This window comes from Emys orbicularis, chromosome 15 (genome assembly GCF_028017835.1).
Source record: "Emys orbicularis isolate rEmyOrb1 chromosome 15, rEmyOrb1.hap1, whole genome shotgun sequence".
NCBI lineage: Eukaryota > Metazoa > Chordata > Testudines > Emydidae > Emys > Emys orbicularis.
The window spans coordinates 27,069,949-27,091,648 of record NC_088697.1 but is presented as its reverse complement, the minus strand read 5'-3'; the positions used below and the strand labels follow the sequence as shown (position 1 = coordinate 27,091,648).

The 21,700-nt window shown below is 47.2% G+C and overlaps 1 protein-coding gene across 1 annotated transcript in view; it reads left to right on the top strand.

Moving 5' to 3' along the window:
- The window catches only part of GRIK4 (glutamate ionotropic receptor kainate type subunit 4), a 108,267-nt gene that overhangs the window by 2,646 nt on the left and 83,921 nt on the right, over window positions 1-21,700 (top strand). Inside the window, exons 2-4 of the mRNA XM_065417050.1 lie at window positions 607-771; window positions 11,642-11,739; window positions 15,737-15,902. Coding sequence (XP_065273122.1) covers window positions 607-771; window positions 11,642-11,739; window positions 15,737-15,902 — 429 coding nt within the window. The remainder of the gene's footprint in view (window positions 1-606; window positions 772-11,641; window positions 11,740-15,736; window positions 15,903-21,700) is intronic.

Here is a 21,700-nt window from a genome sequence, read left to right as displayed (position 1 = left end):
GTGTGTGTGTGAGAGAGAGTCATAAATCGCAGTAAATCATAATTGTTCTGGTCATTCATACAAATCTTGGATCTGTCCATGGATCCAAGTATACAACACGCTACTGTATGCTTTGTACTAGGGTGGCACTTAGGACTCTCAATCAAGGATGAGGGTCCTACTGTGCTAGGCGCTGCACAGACAAGTAACAAAGCTCGGCTTCGGAGAGCTCACAATGTACGTGTGAGACCGGACGAAACAGACGGAGAGGGTGGGTGAGGTGATGGTAAAACAAACAGAGCTTAGCGGAAATGCGCGTAGATCACCATATGCCTACCCAGGGCCTGATGATAACACAAGACTTTAGGGGGACTGTGCCTGGGCGCAGGTTTCAGTTTGCCCGGATCCAGCTGCAAGATCGGGGCCTTATTTATTGATATAATTATCTAGCTTGTTCATGCGCTCATACAGGTATTGAAAACCAGCTTTGCAAACTGACCAGTAAAATTTGCCAGGACAGTTGGGCTCTTCGCTTTCTGCCATGCTGCCCGCTACAGTGGAATGGTTAGGTTCTGCTCTGTACCGATTTCCGTTTCTGAGTTGCTGACCTTTCGCCTTGTTTCCTAGCCGCCATTTTGGATGACCCGATGGAGTGCAGCAGAGGGGAGAGGCTGTCCATTACTCTAGCGAAGAATCGTATTAACCGTGCACCAGAGCGAGCGGGGAAAGCCAAAGTGGAGGTGGACATTTTTGAGCTGCTGAGAGACAGCGAATATGAGACAGCCGAAACCAGTATGTACATCGCAATGTCACCATTCCTTTCTTTGCCTGTGTGTCTCCAAGTGCCTCTCTCTACAACGGCATTGTAGGTGTCCAGTAGGTGGGATCTGCAGAAGTTTCCTACTGCATGTGATGCCCACATTGGCGAATAGTCTCATTATAATCCAGTGGAGCCGCTCACTGTAGTAAGCGCTACTCTGTCACGAGCACTGGAAAGATCAAAACCCCATATTCAGACACTGAATGGCTCTCTAGCTTTGATAGTGTCTTAAAGGCACAGGTTTGTCACAGCTCCCCAAGTGAAGTAGAGTATAGGAACAGGGTAGTCTTCCTTTTTAAAAGTTTGTGTGCCCTCTAGTGGTGCTCACAAGCTATTTAAAGGGGTATTACCCTTTTCTCAGACACCACATCATCATGCTGCTAAAGTTTAATGGCTGGCCACATTGCTACATATATGAAGGTATGTCTACACATACTGCACTGCAGTGGTACCGCTGCAGCATGTCTGGTAAAGACGCTCTATGCCGACGGGAGAGACCTCTCCCGTCGGCATAATAAAACCACCTCCGTGAACTGAAGAAGCTGTGCCGGGACATAGTGCTGCGCACAAGAGCGCTTATGTCGGTGTGACTTACGTTGCTCAGAGTGGCAGTTTATTCACACCCCTGAGCGACGTATGTGATGCTAACATAGGCTCTAGTGTAGACGTAGCCTGAAATTCACACGAGTACAAAATTTCCACTGCAGAGCTGTCTAACGGCAGATCTACACTAGAAAATTAGATCGACCCAGCTACGTTGCTCAGGAGGGTGAAAAGGACGTAGTTAAGCCCACCTAGCTCCCCACTGCAGTTCTAGGTGGATGGACCTAGCTACAGCCTCTCGGGAGGGTGGATTCACTACAGCGATGGGTGGCTGTAATGAGCAGCTACACTGAAGCTGTGCCGCTGTAGCATTTTAAGTGTAGACGTAATCTACTTAAAGCATGTCTAGGCTTGGAAAAGAAATAGGGTTTTACAACGTGTTAGCTAACATTTCTTAACTGACATATTCTTAAACTCCACTTAGTGCTTGGTGTCAGCGAAGACAAACATGGTAGCTGGTCCAGTATCTTAAGACACCAATGTATTTGTTTACACTAGGTGCTAAGTAATGTTTTTAGACTATGGTATGTTGTCTGTTAAAACTCTTGAGCTGTTTTCCTAGAGGAAATTTATGCCCTATATTGCTATCAGTTTCCCTAATATAGATTAATCTGTAGTCTACATGTGCCCTTAAGGATTGTGGCTTTAGATACCAGCTTTTCACATCCACATCCATGACTTAAAAGCTGGTTTTATTTTTATTTATTTTTTAACACTGAAGAGTGTTAATAAGTCAGATGTCACCTAAGTCCTTTGGTTAGTTGTATTCCTCCCATCTCCTCCCAGCCCTGCCAAAATTCCCCAAACCTATAGTGACTGCCCCTTACAGAAACATGCATGGCTGGAAGAGACATCAAGAAGTCACCTAGTCTAGTGCAGACCTCAACACTGAGGCAGAATTATGTATACCTAAACCATCCCTGACAGGTGTTTGTCTAACTGTTCTTAAAAACCTCCAATGATGGGGATGCCACAACCTCCCTAGGTAACCTGTACAGTGCTTAATTATCCTTAGAGATAGACAGATTTTCCTAATATCTAACCTAAATCTCCCTTGCTGCAAACTAAGCCAATTACTTTATGTCCAACTCTCAGCGGACATGGAGAAGAATTGATCACCGTCCTCGTTATAAAACAACCTTCCCTCCCACACCCTTCTCCCAGTCTTCTCTTTTCTAGCATAGTATAGCAAGGCTGTAATTCTCCTCTACCAGCTGGTTTTAAAAGCCCATAGAAAATATGTGAAATTATGTAGAGACACAAGATGGGTGAGGTAATATCTTTTATTAGACCAACTTCTGTTGGTGAGAGAGACAAGTTTTCGAGCTACACAGAGCTCTGCTTCAGATCTTTGTCAGCTCAAAAGTTTGTCTCTTTCACCAGCAGAAGTTGATCCAATAAAAGATATTCTCACCCACCTTGTCTCTCTAGTATCCTGGGACCCACATGGCTACAACAACACTGCAAACGTTAAATGATGTAGGTTTTTAGAGCAATTTCTATGCAACCCTATTCAATGACTATAGAACCCTATTGGTTTCATCTCTGTTTAGTTCTGTAGGGCTTTCCCTTAAGGGTGAGATGTAGGATGTTAAAAGTGGGCATTGGCTGGACATCTTCAGTAACTACTTTTCATAACCTTCGGCCTTGATTCCTGCATGGTATGGAGACCCCTCCATCGCCACATGGTTCAATGAGAGTTCTGATGCTCATCACTGCACGTGTGACGTCAAGCATCTGCTCCTTGATTCCCCAAACAGGCATCTATGATGTTCATGCAGCCGTTTCTCTGCATTGGGTAAATACCATACAGGTCAGGAAATACTTGCATTTCCATCGATACATCTGAGCCCATCACCCATGAGACAGGTAGGTTAAAAACTTCAGGGCATGCTTACATTACAGCTGCTACAGTGGCACAGCTAAGGCGCTGCAGCAGCATTGCTGTAGTGTCATAGATGCTTCCTACATCCACAGAAGGGCTTTTTCCATCTATGCAGTTAATCCACCCCCTCAAGGTGCATGGAAAAATTCTTCTGTTGACCTAGTCACATCCACACTCGGGGGTTAGGTCAACCTAAGTACAGTACTCAGAGTGTGACATTTTTCACAGACTTGGGCAACATAGCTAGGTCAATCTGATTTTTAAGCATAGACCCGGCCTCATGTATGGCATCTCAGAGACTGTTTAAAGCATTAATCCTCTGCCTCTGCCTGTTGATCACTTTAGGATCCCGCATGTAATCCTTTCTGGTCCTCATGTCTGATTAGTGCCATGCTCATTCTGTTTTATTCCCCCCATCCCAAGGCAGAGCTAGTAAGTAGAGCATCAGTCGTGGGAGGGCTTCCTAACCTGCTTCATAGTGGGCAGAGAGAAGAGGAGCACTGAGCAAACAGCCCTGGCTGTGTGGGCGTTACCAGGGTCCGTTTCCCATTTGCACTCCTTGGGAAGTGTGTCCCACTCCAGAATACAGCCCATGTCCTTCCAGCAGCCCTTAGTAGGAGAGGAAATGAGAACGGTGCATTGTTTCCCTTGATGGTTTGTTTTGCGCACTTACTGTGTCATGTCTTTGAATTACATGGTAGCATTTTCTGTTCCCCTTTTCTTTAACACAAACCTCCTCTGTGTATCACTATTTGTGTTATTTAACCTCTGCCAGAAAACGGGCAGGGTTTGCAAGGTGGCCAGATTTAACGTGGTAAAAATCTTGCAGCCGATTCCCCTCTCCCTTACACCAGTGTACATTTAATAAGAGCTGGCTGAAAGTTTTCTGACTGGAACATTTTTCTGTTGGAAATGCCAGTTCGCCAAAAGTGAAATGTTTTGTGGAAACATGTCGATTTTGACAACGTTTCGTTTTGGAACAAAAAGCCAGAATGGAGCATCCTGATGAGGTGACAATGTTCCATTTCAGCCTTTTCAGAGAAAAATGCTTTGAATTCCTATTTTGCAATGACTTGTCTTTTCATTTTTTTAAAATTCTGAACCATATAGTGTAATATAAAAGAAAAAAGTGAAATCAGAACAATATGTTTCAGTTTTATTTCATTTAACCCCAAATGATTGTTGTTCAGAATTTTGTTTCTCAAGAAATTTCAATTTTGTTTTGTTTTTGTTCTGTTTCAGAATTAAAAAAAAACATTTTTAAAATTGTGGAATTTCCCGCAAAACAGAAAATCCGGTTCCTGCACACCTCTGTGATTAATGTCAATAAAGTTATTTATGATTTGCATGAATGTTAGAAGAGAACCAGGCCCTTTAGAGTTAAGGATTGCCTGGCTTTTTGAATACCTGACTTCTCAGCTTTAACATGATGCTAATGCTGTCATTGCATTTAATATTAATAAAAGTAGCTTAGATGTTTTAACCTATCACAGCAAAATTTTTGTACACCTCTTTAATATTGTTCTCCGATTTCACGCTTTTTGAATTGCTCCAAAACATCACAGCTAATATATGTAGCTGACTGATTCTAGGAATGTTGCTATTGCAGCCGAAAAATGACATTTTGTATCACAGATGATTAACAGTTTGAGAGAAGAAAGGCTTTTGTGGGTTTCTTTACATTTTATTTTAAAACTATTTTTCTTCTTTTTTTTTTTTTTTTTAGGTTGAGTGAGGTATTTTAATGCATGTGGCTACAAATATGCCATTCCTAGAACGGATAGAAAATGAACAGGTCTTAATCAAATTCATGCATGGTTTGCCACTGCCGCTTTATATCTAAAGGGAAGCAAATGTATCAACTTGTTCTTGTAAGGAAAGCATCTGTAAATTACTATGGTTTGAAGTAAGCCTGCAGTAAAAGGGTTATGGATGGGACAGTTTTGTCATTACAGGCAAAGCCTGCTTTTCTCAGTGTGTTTGACTTTTCAAATCTCTCTACAGAGATCCAAAATGGGCTGTTTAATCACATCTTTATCTAAACCACCTTCTCTTGAGGTCCAAGAAGGGACTGTTTTTCTACTGATCAATCTGTCTCCTGTGATCTAACGCATCTTCTATGAACCTTCCTTCTGCTAATCCAAACACCTACAGGCTGTTCAGCCACTACCATGACCAACTGGGGGATTTCTGGCTTTAATGTACACGCGAAAATAATATTTCTATGTGCTTAGCTGATGCTTCCATAGTCGTAGCCATGCCATATTGTGCTGTGAACCCATCAGATTTCACAAGCTAAGCAGGGCTGGGCCAGGTCAGTAATAAGATGTGGGAATACGTAGGATGTTGCAGGAAATAGTGTTGGCAATTTCAGTAAGTGGTGGTCTCACTCGGAGTTAGCGCCCTAGTATTCACTGGGGTCATTGCATTGCTGGAAGTGTCGTCTTTCAGAAGAGAAACAAGGCTTAGCCATTCGTGGTCAGTAAAGATCCCACAATGCTTTTCACAAGAGCTCAGATGTTAGACCCCTGCCAAATTCCGGCTGAGGTAATTGCATTTGTAACCCCCTTGTGTAGTTTCATTTGGATTCAAGATTCTTCTTTGCTTCCTGTCCCAAATGGTTGTGAAGGGTTGCTATGTGTTGCCTAATAGCTGCAACGGTCTTCACCTGAGGTGGATGCACTTATTGATGCGTGAAGTGTTTTCTATAGAGGCAGAGTTTATGTATGAATATACAAAGTGCTTGGAGATCCTTAGAAATGAAAGCCACCATCTTTATTAATTAGCTATATGTATCTAATCTGAACTCCGTTAGGTTTTTTATTTACAGAAATCGTTCCTTGCTCATTTAAAATGTCTCTTGCAGTTGTCTGAACATGCACACCCATGCTCATTTCCTAGCTTTCGTATAAAGGTCCTGATTCATTAGGGCCTGATTCAGGAAAGCACATAAACACCTGTGTCACAGAGTGAGATAGGTCTGTATCAAATGATATTGTGCAGTGTGCATTGAATGCATATCTAATGCACAGGGCCGTAGCAACAAAGAACGTGGCCCCATATGTCCGGGCGGGGCCCCTTACAATGCAGAAACTGGAATGCGGTATTTATTTTGCCACTTTTAGGGGCCCCCTTCCTTGCAGGGCCCCCTCCGGTCTGAGGGTACGGAGGGCGCTCGCTACGCCTCTGGAAATGCATTCCAGATAGGTGCCTTACCTGGGAAAAGGGATTGACACTTAGTTGAAGGACTATCACAGGGAAGCCATCAAGGTGGGAATCTGGGGCCATCAACTTTGAATGACTCTCCACCCCGGCTTACTCCTGTGGAACAATGTTTTTTCTACACTTGGGCCTGCAGGTGGGGCCAGCATGACTGTGGGAGGGGGGCTGGAGCATCCCAGTGAAGCACACAGAGGAGAGACAGAGGTCTGGCTAAGAACTGGGTGCTGCTCTATGAGGGAGGGACTCCGCCTTGCCTGAACCTCTTGCAAACCTTGGACTCACACAAAGTGGTGAGATCAGTTCAGGTGAAGGGGCTTCTCAGGACTTCAGCTTTGTTTCCAAGATCTTTAACTCTTGAGTGCTTGAAGAGTTAGGTGTGTGTGGTTAAGAAATCCCTCAGCTAAGCCTGTGGTCCTTGCTTTCCTGCCATGCTGTCTCCAAAGCAGCTAACCTAGAAGCCTGGAGTGGCCAAAAGTTAGCAAGGAAGTGGAGCAGAGATCCCAGCTCGAGAGCAAAGGACTGAAAGGTGTGAGGTAGGAGTATGAGAGTTGGCTTCTGGAAGAAGCTGGGAGCTCTCTCATCTGGAAACTGACTAAAGAAGAAAGTCAGAGGGAGAGACAGCCTGAAAATGGAGTTCGCTGGTGAATTGCTCTGGGCTGACCAGAATGGACAGTGCTTGAACTTTTATGTCTCTGTGTTAACCTACAGACATCCAGGGCTGAATTCCACTTGATGATTAAACCCTATTGTTTTGAGAACCACTGTTTGAGTGTCACTGCAAGTATTGTGGGGGTGGGGGGGTGCATTAGTCCTGGAGAGTGTACAAGTCTCTAAGCAGGACAGGCTGAGCAGTCTGATGGCATGAAGCAGGAGGGCTGAAGCCCCAGAGGTTCAGTCTCTGGAGGCAGTGAGGCTTATCCTGAAGGAAGAGTGGGACTCCTTGGGGACCTGGCACATCGAAGGGTTTCCTCCAAGAGACTGTTCCAAAGCTGCGGGCGGGGGCATAGCACCGGTAACACAGGTGAAGATTGGTCCAGATCTTGGACTGTCAGCAGACTTATAGCAATTCATACCAGCTGAGAATCTGGCCTGGAGAGTCTAGTGTCTAAACAATATCCATCAGTTGAAGTTCCAAGTCTTCTATGCCAGTGACTGTGCTAGCATCTGTGGTTCTCTGGGTCCATTTTCGTCAGTCCAGTTACACCAGGGATGAATGTGGCATTATGTGGACAATTCTGCATCCTCAAGAGGGCTGGTCTCTGAGCACACATAGACCGGTGTATGTAGTAGACTTAGGAGTCTAGATATGAGCTACCTGCTGCAGTTTGTCTTCATGGGTAAAGTACCCTGAGATAGGAAGACTGTTTGGGTTACAAGGCGCTCTCCTTACATGGTCTAATCCTCGGCCTCAGGCATCTCCACTTTGTTGCAGTGTTTTTTCTCTAATTCCGTAGTATGTTTCACCCTGAGAGTGATAAGCTGCCTGTTCTTCCTCTGACAATCCTTGCAACTCAGTTGCTATGACTACTTAACCTATTCTCCCAGTCTCTTTGTTCTTGGCTACCTGAGAGACAAAGGGAAAGGGCTCGCCAAACTTTCTCCTGCATGCATGACAAAAATCCCCCCTAGGACTTTTGACTTATTCAAAGGCACACAAATAGGAGAGGGAGCCCACATCTTCTTCCTAGATGCTGGCAGACGCCTGATACTCTGCAGAATAGCTGAACGGTCCCAGCTGTCACCAGGGACTGATGAATGTTTCTAAAACAGAATGCACAGTTTGCAAATTGCTAATATTCTTATTCAAAAAGGGCTATTCAAGAGGTATAAGTGTCTGCAAATTTCTAAGCACAGAGAAGCAAGTGCCAGATCCATGTGAAGTTGCTGGAGAAAAACATCCAGTAATGGGTACACTAGACTGATCTGAGAGAACAAAACCAAGAGGAGATGTTTGCATGGCATTTACGCTTCCTATAAGAACGTAGAAACCTTACTATGCATCCTGGGGACCGGAGGACTTGGTGGTTGAATATTGAGCCTTTCATCTCCAGGTTGTCTGCACAAACCCAGTCCAGGTCATTTGTGCCCACCTACTGGATGTTTGGTGTCCCACATGAAATGAATTTGATTGCTCTCAGTCACTTTCCCCTGGTCAAAAAACAACAACCCTCCATTACATCCTGGTATTTTGCAGCAGAATGGCCAGCCATTGAGTTGCTGGCTTACAGGTGGTTCATTCAAATCGACATAGAGGCAAATAGAAGGAGATGTATGTGGGAAGCTTGTACAGTACTTTCTTGTGTTGTATTGCGGACCGAGGCTTTCAGTGGTATTCATTTGCCATGTTTTACCAGTGCTAGATTGACACCGTTTTTTTAAAACCAAGAGAAGGATGATGGTATGATTAAATTTCCCCAGTTCACCTGGTATTATTTTATCCTGGTTTTCTAAGGTGTTGATGTGTGTTTTTGTTTTGTTTTCTTGTATTTTTTTTTGCCAATTTTAGGATTGAACTTTTTAGGAGCGATCTAATTTTTCATTTTTAGGATGTAAATTTCAGGGAGGCTGGGATGATGTCCTGACTGACTTTGCAATGCACAAGGGTTTTTTTCACCCAAGGAACTCAGAGCTCTTTACAAACATGAGTTAAGCAAATCCTATAATCTCCTTGTTAGAGTAAGCATCATCCCTATTTTACAGATGAACAGAGAGGTAACGTGACTTGCCTGAACTCACAGACATGGATCCTGAGGCGAGATTGGATCACTGTGATCATCTAGTCTGACCTCCTGTATAACACAGATCATCTGGACTTTTCTGAATTAATTTCCTGTTTGAACTAGAGCAATTTTTTTTTTTTAGAAAAATATCCAACCTTGATTTTAAATGGCCAGTGATAGAAAATCCACCATTACCCTTGGTTACTTGTTCCAATGGTAATTACCCTTACAGGTAAAAATGTGCATCTAATTTCTAGCCTGAATTTCTCCAGCTTTAAGTTCCAGCCATTGGATCTTCTTATAGCTTTTCTGCTAGACTGAAGAGTCCTTTATTATCAGATTTTTGTTCCCCATGGAGGTACTTATCAACTGTGATCAAGTCACCCCTTACCCAATTCTTTGTTAAGCTAAATAGATTGAGTCTATCACAATAAAGCGTGTGGTCCAATCCTTTAATCATTCTCATGGCTCTTCTCTGAATCTTCTCCAATTTATCAACATTCTTCTTGAACGGTGGACTCCAGAACTGGAGACAGTATTCCAGCAGTGGTCACACCAGTGTCAAAGACAGAGGTAATATCACCTCTCGTCTCCTATTCGATAGTCTCCTGTTTATACATCCAAGGATCACATTAGACCATTGGCCACAGTGTCACACCGGTAGCTCCTGTTCAGCTGGTTATTCACCAGGATCCCCAAATCTTTTTCACAATCACTGTTTCCCACCATATAAGTATGGCTTGCATTCTTTGTTCCTAGATGCATACATTTACATTTGATTATGTTAAAATGTGAAATGTTTCCTGCATTGAGTCCAATAGCTTGTCGAATGAGAGCTATCTTCTTTTGGAAGACATCCAATCTGGATTTAAAGACTTTAAGTAAGGGAGAATACACTGTATCCCTTGGCAAGGCAGTGCCAATGATTAATTACCCTCACTGTTTAAAAGAAAACAACATTGCGCCACGTTGAATATTTCTAGCTTCAATTTCCGGCCACTGAATCTTGACTAAATTTCACAACTGTTATGAAAGAATCATACCCTAAGACAGACAAGTCACTTGATATCTAAGAGACCACAACTTAGATGCGTGACCTGTTTTTTTTTTAATCGGGAAGTTCACAAATATTTGGTTCTGAAAACGTTGACAAGATGATCCTGTAGGGAAGGCAAATGAGTCTGGTGAACCAATTGGTATCCTCTTTCCTTGGAAGAAACTCACATTTGCGCTAGTGGAGCAAATACAACTTTGTATTTGTTCACAGGGCTTCTTTGGTCTGGTTGGGGAAGAGGTGGGAGAGTGGTGGTATTCAATCAACCACAGTTTTTCAGTTAGCCTGGGCCTGTGATATCTTTCAGAACAACTGCTCACCCACATTAAATTCAGAATATCCTTCAAGGGGTCTTTGGAGCTCAGAAATGACGAAGCTGCTGGTTTCAGTCTATGGAGGCTTCACTCATACAAATTACTCCAGCGGAACAACCCTAGATGGGTTGGTAGGGTTTGAATTCCACCATGGAGGTGACACCAATTGGACGGTCTTTGGAACCCTATCCAGCTCAGTCATGCTACGACTGAAAGCACAAAAGGTTCCTGTTTAACCCAGGAGGAGGCTTAGGGGAAGAGAATTCAGCTTTCTGAGTTTTTCAGGATCCTGTTAATGTTCTATCAAACTGGTGGCATGGATCCAGAGTGCTCACTGCCACTGAGCAGAACACATAGTAAAAACAAACCAAGTATAATAATTTAATTCATATTATTGTTCAGTTCTTCAGAGGATGAGCTAGCAAATTTGTGCCTGTTTGGCTTCTGCCGATGTTGCTTTAACCAGGGTAATGTCCTCCTTTTAGTATCTTCCATAAACTTCAATGAAAGATGTCCTGCAGCAATGGGGGTCTGGTCTGAAAAGAGAAATGTCCTGGTTGTGGGGCAAAGGGATGAGGCTCTGGCTGGGGTTGGAGGAGAGTGTGGTGGGATAACAGGAAAGCGGGGTTATTGAGGGGGGTTCCATGGGATTGGGGTGGAGGGTTTGCTGTGAGCTTTGGACAGGAGACACATGGTGGTGATATGGGCTTTGGGTGGTGGGGATTTCACAAGGTTTGGGATGCTGCATGGTCTGGCGTATAGGGCAGTGGGACTGTGGCACTCCAGGGAACAGGAGATGTGTTGTGGGTCAGGAACTTGACCCCTTAGGAACTACGAGGAACAGGGTGGCAATGACTCCATGAAGTTCTGGGTACAAAGGCAGTGGGTTCTGTATAGTGTGGGGGCATGGATGAATTTATACTCAGCCCCTGTGGATGGGGAAGAAGATACAGTAGGCATTGGTACTTACTGAGAATCTGGGATAACCCCCTATTAATTAACACGTTTCCTCTCCTGGTCTCTAATTCTCCGTGGTGATCCCAGTGTGCCAGATTCTTCCGAAAGGGGTGGTAGCCGTCCTGGGACCTTCGTCGAGTCCGGCCTCAAGCTCTATTATCAGCAATATCTGCGGGGAGAAAGAGGTGAGTGAAATCCCATGGGTGGGAATATCTCGAGGCTGTCTGAGAGGCTGACTGAGCTGCCTTGCAGGGCCCCCATAGCCCAATGGTGGCATTGCATGTCCACAGGGCATTGGGCTGCTAGGTCGTACTGGAGGGGCATGAAATTCGGTCTGTCTGGGACAGGGAGGAAGCCCACTGTTGGGGGGTGAAGGGGTGCAGAATAGTTCCCCTGGCCTCTTTTTCCCACTCTAGCACAATCTCGTGTCCACTGCAAATTCTCTTCCTAACACATATGACTCAGGGCAGGGTAGGCTTTGCTGGAGACCCTCAGGCAGAGTTCTACCCCCCACCCTCTCTGTCGGGCTCTGGATGGAGTGGGTACTTTGCTGTCTCTGCTGAATGTTACCTGAATGCCCTACGATGCAGCATCTCCCCTCTGATTTATTAACTGCAAATGAGATGATTATTCGCCTCCCTAGTTCCAATCCCATTAGACTTTCTGCCTTAGAGCCGCGAGTGCCTCCTCTGCAGAACCAGCAGGGAAGGTGTCCTGCTGCTGAGTCACTTTCTCCTTCACAGGGTCCCAGCTGGCGTCTTCTGCTTTTCTGTCACTCTCTTTCCCCACAGATGTCAGCCAAGGTCTTCCTGCTGTTCCTCCACCCATTTTTGCTTCCAGCTTCTCCTCACTGTTGCTCTCCTTCTTCTTCCTCTCCAGGGTCTGGCTGCTGCTTTTCTTCCGCCAGTCCTAGGAAGACCTCTTGCTGCTTTCCCGTCCGTCGCCCTGCCATGCACACACAGACCCCAATGTGGGTCTAACTACTGCTATGTCAGTTTCTTTCTGCCCAGCAGGGCACTTACACAGCCTTGCATCACCCTAGTATCTGAGCACCTCACAATCACTAGTGGACTCGATCCTCGCAACACCCCTGCGAGGCAGGGAAGTGCTGTTATCTGCATTTTACACCTGGGGAATTGAGACACAGGACAGGTGAAGCGACTTGTCCCAGGTAGCCCTGTGATGTCTGTGGCAGAGCTGACACTTGAATCCAGATCTCCTGAGTTCCAGTCCAGTGCCTTATCCACTAGGCCCTCCTTCCTCTAACCATCTGTGGGCTGCAGCAAGGTGTACCTGAACTTATAATTTAGTGCATGGGTCCCATCTGTCCTATTCCCTTCTCTTAACTCCTTGTTCTTCCTCCTCTCTCATATCACATCTCCTTCTGCTTCTCCGCCAGTCTCACCCCATCTCCCACTTTCTCCTGCACTACCCATTCCTCCAGCTTCTCTGTCTAGCAAAAGCCCTGAACTGCCTCGTCAGCTACAGTCGCAAAAGCCAGCACCTGCTTCGCCAACATAACTCAGCACAGACGCTCCCAGCAGTCACTAGTTTGTGCACGACTCTCCTGGAAGATTACGCTCCCTTTCTGTTTGGCGATGTTTCTTCAATACAACCCTTTTTAATCTACACCCAGATTATGTCTCTGATTTAATATTTTATAAACCCTCAACTGCCGGCGTACACTGATCCGTCTGCTCCGGGGAAAAGAAATTGAGTTCTCTTCTTACAGTTCATCCCTTCATAGCCTGATAACATCTCTCAGCCATTTACTGGACTCTGTCTCTGGTGCCTCCACAGTGTAGGAGCGTCTGAAATGGAACACGGTAAATAGCTCGTATTTGCAAATGAATTGCATTGCTTTATTTCCCTAGAATCAGAGGCATTAGAGCTGGATGAGATCTGCTAGACCCAATTCCCTCAGCTACCGCAGGATTGTCCCCCCAAGTACCTTTTCTAATTGCTTGATCCATTGCAGGGTTAACTGCCTCAAGCATCCGCCACTTCCCAGGCAAAGACCAATCTGCCGTAACAGATTATCAGTGTTTTTCCTGATATTCATCTGAACTCTATGCCTCTCTGATCTCAGCCAGTTGTTTCTAGTGAGACTCCCCATGTTCCACCCTAAGCAATTCTCTTCCTCTTTTTAGAGGTGGTCCTGAATCAAAACTGGGGTTCTCGGAAGTTCAGATCCAGTCTTATCTGTCTGGTTATTGAACCTAATCCTCTCTGCTGTCATTTGCACTGGTATGAATCAGGAATGACTTGTCGTTATTTGTTTTACAGTAGCACCTAGCGGCCTCAGCCAAGATCAGGGCCCCATTGTGCCAGGTGCTAAGGACAGTAGTAAGACAGCCTCCATCCTGAAAAGCTTCCAGTCTAACCAGACAAGACAGGCAAAGGAAGTGCTCTTGTACCGATGGGGAGCGGTTGCACGCAGAGGTGAAGTGACTTGCCTGAGGGGGGACACAAGGCATCTGTGGCGGAGCAGATAGATCTCCTGAGTCACAGTCCAGTGCTTTAACCTAAAGACTGTCGTGTTGAAGTCACTGGCGGTACGCTGGCGTAAAGCCACCTGAAAGGAGACAAGAATTAGACCTCCTGTCTCTGTCTTGGGCTGACCCAAAGCCGTGGATTGGAGCAACCCTCAGCTTTGTGACTTGGGCCCACCTCTTTGGGGATCGCACCCTGCAGACGTTTGTGGCGGGTTCTAGTGTACACCTCTGTCTGCGCATCTCTCTGCCTCATTAATCGTCATTCCCACGAGCCTCAGACTCCATCTGGCTTCAGAGAATGATCGACAAGCCCAGGCTGTAGATGTCCCGTCTACATTAGTTAAAGGAATCTGCCTGTGGCGTACAGTCTGCTTCTCTCCCTGTTAATGGAGCCCAGGCTGAGGGCTGCGGAGCGAGATCAAGGCAGATAGCAGCTTATTACTCTTTAACTTTCCTATTACTAACAAAACAGCTTATGCCTCCAATAAAAGCAGCCATCACAGCCTACTAACAGCCTTCCCCAGGAGGAGACGGATCAGAGGCGTGGGGTGATAGCTTCTGGAAGTGCCACTAATGGAAGCAAAGAGGACTTGACACTGCTCTAATGAAGCAGAACCAGATGTTCCCCTTTTTCTGTTCTGTTTCTTCCAAATAATCCATGCTGTTAAAAAACAAACAAACAAATCCCTTCTCTGTCCCGCTGACCCTCATCCTTGCTGGTCTCCCATCGCTCCCGTTCCATGTGCACCATGGGCTCCTTGGCCCCACGTTGTCCGTATTCCCTGGCATGCAGCGTCTCAGTGCTGCCTCCACTCCCGTTTATGAATGGCAAATGAAATATTATCAGGACTCGTAGCTCAGATCCCTTTGGATTAGCCTGTTACTTCTCCGCAGATCAAACAGCGCAAAGCTTTAGACTGCTGCGTCTGTTTCTCCTTCTCCCGAGATTCACCAGCATGGGGTCATCTTGTTCTTCTTTCGGTCTCTCCTCAAGGTTTCAGCGAGGCTCTGACTGCTAGACTTTCTTTAAGGGTCTCAGCCCGGGACTCCCTGGTCCATTTCTTCCCATCACTCCAAGTCAGACGCTTCTTGCTGCTGTGACTTTCTCCTTCTCAGGATCCACAAGAGCAAAAACACATTTAGGATTCCATCCACAGGCACTGACTTTTATTTTTACCCCGGGGTGCTCCACCCCGCTCTGCCCCAAGATCCCACCCCCACTCCGTTCCTTCCCCTGAGGTCCCACCCTCGCTCCGCCTCTTCCCAGTCCTGCTCCACCCCCTCCTCTGAGGCTCCGCCCTCACTCCACCTCTTCCCACCCCTGCTCAAACCCCTCTCCCAAAGCCCTCGCCACTCGCTGCTCTCCGGCCTCCCCCAAGCGCCTCCCGCAGCCGCCAAACAGTTGATCAGGAGCGCCGCCGATCAGCTGTGGCTGGTAGGTGCTGAGCACCCACTATTTTTTTCCCATGGGTGCTCCAGCCCCGGAGCATGGAGTTGGCGCCTATGCTTCCATCCATTGTCTCCTCCATTCAGTAGAATATTCTGCGCAGTTTTACTGGGATGTCTTTTCTCTCACTTGCTTCCCACGTGGCACTGGGTTGACTGTTTTTTACTGGAGAAATGCATCTTCTCCAATTGACCTTTCTCTCTTTCTTTCCATATCTTCTGTTCTTTCTCATTTTTCCAGGTCCCTCATTTCAAAGTTGCCCCAGAGGAATTCCTCAAGTTCCAGTTCCAGCGATTCACCACCTTGAACCTCCACCCCAGCAACACCGACATCAGCGTGGCCGTAGCTGGGATCCTGAACTTCTTTAATTGCACCACTGCCTGCCTCATCTGTGCCAAAGCGGAATGTAAGTCGCCCCGGTTTGTGTGAACCCCCTGCTGCTCCTGCTTGTTTCTCATTATATCCCCTTTTCACATCCGTTACCTCTCCCTGCTGTGTAAAAATGTCTCTAGGGTCCAGCCCTGGGTGGTGAAATCCCACTGGCAAGGCTAGTGTCAATTGCTGGAGGCCTGGGCTTTTCTCTGATTATAGGGGCCTAAAATAATCCATTTTACTAATGACGGGATCTGTCCTGTCCGGGGCAAGAGGGGAACTTGCTGAAATCAGAGGCGAGTGAGAGGCCTACAGCTGGGGTCCACACCTAGAACCAAGTCCAGACTTTTCCAGCAGCAGTTTATGAGAGATGGGGGTTGGGGGGAAGGACGTTGGCTGCCTTTTGGTTTCATAGCGAGCGTTTTACCTGATGGATGGGTTTCCATAAGGGAAAAAGCCTGAGGTCAGTTCCGGATAAAGCACCGTTTGGAAATGCGTCTTTCTGAGACTTGTGTGCAGTCTGTGACCTAAACCGAGTGCATGCTGGATTTCGCTAATGTCCAGCCCGTTCTGTGCAATCCTGGGTGCTGACTTACTCACTTGCGCATGATTCTGCCGCCAGGCATGCCCCAGTAACTGCACAGCTGTATGCCTGCCTGATAACTTCTACACACATTAGACCTCTCTCCTCTGCTGGTTTTGTGCTCCAGTGTAACTCCATTGACATCCTGGGCTTCACTCCTGATTAGGATGGAGTCAGCGAGAGGGGAATTGGGCCCCGTGTGTTTCGATGTTAGCGTGCGGGCACGTAGATCTGGTGGTTACTGACATGTGCGTCTCTGAGCATGAATGCAGGCTTATAAATCTGACTTTTTGTACAATGTGGATGGGCCCACACTAGACCTCTGGGTCCGAACACCCACCCACAAACCATGGGGAAGTTCAGATCCAAACTCTGCAGCTTTGGCTCATCTCTAATGCACACACCTTTATATGCATGCACCGTCCTTTCCCTGCCATGCCCTCACATGCTTGTGTCTTTCCAGGTAATATCATTAAGATTGCAGCTAAGCTCACCAGACCTCGGGACATGACATGGTTAAGGGTTCCCATTAGCACGTGGTATTTTCTTTTCAAAGTGGTAGCTGGATGCATTAGGGCTGAAGTGTTCCAGTACAAAGGAGCCTGCTGTAGGGGGTGGTGAAGAGGTGCACTGCCCTAGTGGGAGCTGCAGGGGGCACTGTGCATTGGCACAAAGCCTCGGGGAGAAGCCTAGTGCCAGCAGAATGTAAGCTAGCAGCCTGGATCTGTCCTTGCATTCAGGAGAGCAATAGGACTTCCATTCTGACCAGCTCCGGCATGGATGCAAGAAGGGTCCTTGCACCCTCTTCCCAAATTGTGCACCCGCTGAGGGCCAGATCCTCAGGTGGTGTAAATCAGCAAAATCCCCATTGACTCCAATTTACTCCGGCTGAGGATCTGGCCCAAGGTGTGTGCAGCGACACTGCATTGATGTTACTGCTTCAGCCTTAACTCTGGTATTTTTTTACTCTGATTTTTCCTGCTGTACCTTTAACATTGCCATGAACCCATTTTTCATATCATCTTTTTTATACCTCATGTGCAGCTTTTCCTTATCTCCCCGCGGTGACACACGGTGCGATGCACACACGCTCGGGAACACAGACCCATAACCAGGCGTCTGACTGCATCTGCCCATCCACAAGCCGACACACTCAGGTGCCTCCCACTTAATTCAGTCCCTGGTTAATTTGATCCTTCATTTAACTGGATCGAAGAATCTCAGGAACCAAATGGCTTGTGTTAAATAATTCAACGTCCACCCTTAATTGAATCAATCTGGGTAGCTTTAATCAGGGACTGCTGGATAACTCAATTGCTGGCTCCAGGAAGTTACCCCTTAGGGCTAGTGTGACATTTAGCCACAAGGCCTGAGTAGGAGGAGCCCTGTCCCAGGCCAGAGGAGTCCTGGAGAGAAGGTGCCTCATGCAGCTACAACTCCCCCATCCTGCTCTTTGCACTAGCCATTATGCTGGCACAGAGGACAGGAATGGACCATAGTCCTGCTCTGTGGGGGGGAGCAGAAGCCAGCACCCCAAGCACAGAAACTGCTATTGGCCACTGTCCTTGAGCAAGAGCATGGGAGGGGAGGGCTTTTTGCATACCCCTTTCTAGCCGAGCCAGGACCGCACACAATCTGGCCATTACTTGATAAGGAAATTCGATTTTGAGGGACAACACTGTTTGTTTTGGTGCGATAGCTAGAAACTCCTGCCCAAGGAGCAGAGAGTCTGAGCTGTTTGGTTTAACGCAGGACTGTGTGACAGGACTCCTGGGTTCTATTCCTAGTCTTGCTACCGACTCACCCTGCGACCTCGGAAAAGTCTTGTCTGTGGGCTAGTTGTCACCTATGCTGGAGTGAACAGAAAGTAACTCTCTCTCGCAGTCCATGGAGTTACGCCGGTGCAAAACCAGTGCACTTGGGAGCAGACTCCGGTCCCGTGACTCCGTTTCCCCATCTCAGAGAGGTTGCGCGGGATAATTCGCCCTAACCTGGAAGGCGCTGCGTGTTTTTAGAAAACCCGCGGCAAATAGGACACAATTCCAGCTCCGATCTGTTGTGGGCGGAGATCGCTGTTGCTATCACAATCCCAACCATGTGTTGTACAAGCTGTGATCTGCACCCTGGCAGTGAGAGGGAAAACAAGGCAAGCTGCTTAATTCAGTCCAAGAACCAGGGGTGAATCAAAGCAAAGGAGCAGGCTCTATGCCTGAGGCCACACGGATGCCTACCAGTGTGTGCACATTTCGTATCTGTGCCAGCATAATGGCTGGTGCAAATGGCTCACCCTCGGGGAGCGCACAGGGAAGACTGCCTGCAGGTGGCATCTCCCCAGTGGTCCTCTGGGGCCGAGGCATCCCTGTGCCATCATCCTCTGCTCAGGTCAAGGCTTGTAGCTGAATACTACAGTGCAGGGAATGAACTGCCTGCATGGATACATGTGCATGTACAGATCCTGCTTTCTCCAATAGCCCTTGATCACAGAGACGGGAAAACACTGTTATCACCATTGTCTGATGGGGAAAGGGAGTCAGCAAGGCTCAGGACTCTGGAGTAGAGCTGGGTGAATATATTTCAACTAATAGTTTTTTCATCGGAAAAAAAAAATTTCAGGTCCCCAAACCTATTTTTCGACTCCGAGCTGAATTTAGCAAAAGGTTGAGTTGAACCAAAAAATAGTTTTAAAGCGGAAACGTTTTGTTTCGACCATTTCGTTTCAAATCAACATTTGGCCAATTAAAAATAAAGGGGGGGGGGAACGTGTGGAAAAAATAGTTGATTTGAAACAACTCCCCCACCCCCACCCCCAAATCATTTGGAATCAACTTAAAACAATTGTTTTTCAAGTTTTTATTTAAACAACAATTTACAGGGGGTGGGGGAGGGAAGGGGAGAAGGCTTTCCGTTTGAATTGACTGGAATTTTTTCGGCTCGGTCGTTTCAGGCCCCGGACGGAAAACTTCATTATTCACTGTTGTATTCCTGAGTCCCACTCACCTGCTCTAGCCACTAGAGCAGCGATACTCAGACTGTGGTTCGCGAACTGCAAGTGGTTCTTTAATATGTCTCCTTGCAGCACATGATGTTAAAACATTGTGTGATTTAATTAACCAACTGGGAGGCATTTACTGTGTTATTAACCACTTGTAGTTGATAAAATAATAATACTATATATAAAAACTAAATATTTCCCCTCTCGTACTGTTTAAATATGAATGTCTAGTACTATAGTAAATGAAACAACGAATTCACCCTACTGTGGCTCTTGTGGGTAAGGTTGATCACTAATTTGGCTCCTGAACCACTGAGGTCTGAGTATCACTGCCCTACATGAAGCTGCCTCTAAGTCCCCAGACACAAGCTGAGTGGGTACCGTGCTTGGTTTGGGAAACATTCCGGCTTTGCCGCTCCCAGATGAGCCCCGGTGAATGGCGCAGACTGTGTCCACATCTGCTCATGCCTCTCCACGCTTGGTGGTCCTCATTTATGCTCTTCAAAGTTGCCGGGAGGGGTCTACAAGTCCTTGCTCATGTCTGGCCTGTAAAACAGCCTTCTGAAGTGTCAGTCTGTCAGCGGCGGGCGGTCCGCTTTCTCGTGTTACTAGAACAAAAAGGGAATCTCTTCAGATAACAGAATCTTCCCTCCCCACGCCAAGAGGCGGGGATGACGGTGCTATGGGCAGGATATAACGTGCTGGGAATGATAATTCCCTCAAGCCAGAGGAGAGGAAATCAGCTGTCTCCGCCGAGCCTCCTCACCCCCCTCGTGGTGCCTGATCTGGTTTAGAAACTGGCCAGCAGGGCTGTGCCTTCTGACCCAGAGAGTCTCCACCGCTGTCTGCCTGCAGTGGTGGGATAGAGTAGGACTCGGGAAAGGCTAGGGTAGGGCGAGCACTGGTGGAGGGCGGTGGGGTGGTGGGGGAGGGATAAAAATGGAAAAACTAATCAAGAGAGATGAAATGAGGGTCTGATGTGACTTGCGGTTCCATTTAGCGGCTGCGTTAGGGGATGCTTTCCAATCTGCCTCATTAATGCATGGCTGAGACACACGGCCTGCAGAATTAAGGAGCAGGATCTAATTTTATTTTGCGGGGCTGAAATTAGACACACACTAGAAAATTCCAGCGTGTCCTGCTGGCTTTTCTTTCTCTACCGGGGAATTTCTGCAGATTGTGGGGGGCAGAGCCTGGTGTAAATTGACCTCGCTCCCTTGGCTCCACTCCCCACCCGTGGGCTGCCCAGCAGAGTATGAGATGGAGCAATAGCAAATGACTCCCCCTAAGGCATTCCCGGGGGAGGGCAGCTCGGGAGGTGCTGCCCCATGTTGTGGACAGATTGTAAGTGCACAATCCAGCTGCCTGTGCGAGAGACTCCTATTCTGCAACGCTTTGCATAGAGCGTCTGCTACCGATGCCTGCCCCAGTGTTTGAGCTGGAGGAGGGGCCCCTGCCTCCTCCGCCTCCATATGTGTTCGTTCACCTGGAACACGGAGCTGAGAACTCCAACGTGAGCTCTGCGCCCACCTGCCAGGAGTCCTGCTACCTCCCCACTGTCATTGCTCAAGATGGAGCCCGAGCGTGACCGTGTGCCATGCAGGAGGCTCCCCTGAGTAACATCTCCACAGCCGGCCTTCCACATCTTTAACCAGCTTGCAATAAGGCAGGCGTCCTCTTCCCCCTCCCCCAGGACTTGCAGTCCTGCTGTATTTGGTATTGATCTGGGCAGATGCATCCTGAGCGAGGCTAATGCGTTCCTGAAGTCCACAGTGAGGGAGAGCGAAAGTCATTTGATTTAGTCTGATGTGCAGCTCAGGCCTGTCTCTCTGCAGACAGGAGAAGCTGGCTTTAACCCTTCATGCACCAGCATCCTGCACCATGAAGTCCTTATTATGGGTTATCATAGCGCATTGAGGGCCTTGAATTGGGGCCTTGTTGTGCTAGGTACTGTGCAAAGACCGCGTGAGAGACAGGCCTTGCCCCAAGGAGTTCGCAGGTGAGAGAGAGAGTGAGAAACTGAGGCACAGAGCAGTGAAATGACTCACTCTAGGCCACCCAGCAAGTCAGCAGCCGTACTGGGAGTAGACACCAGTGCCCTTTCCGCCAGCCCGCACTGCCTCCCGTCCTGGCGTGATTAGCTTTGCCACTGAAGCCAGCAGGGAGGGGAGTCTGTAGAATTCTCATAACCTACGGCCGCTCCTTGCAGGAAGAGTTTAAATGTTTCTTGGTGTTGCTCTGTAGATGCCCAGTGACT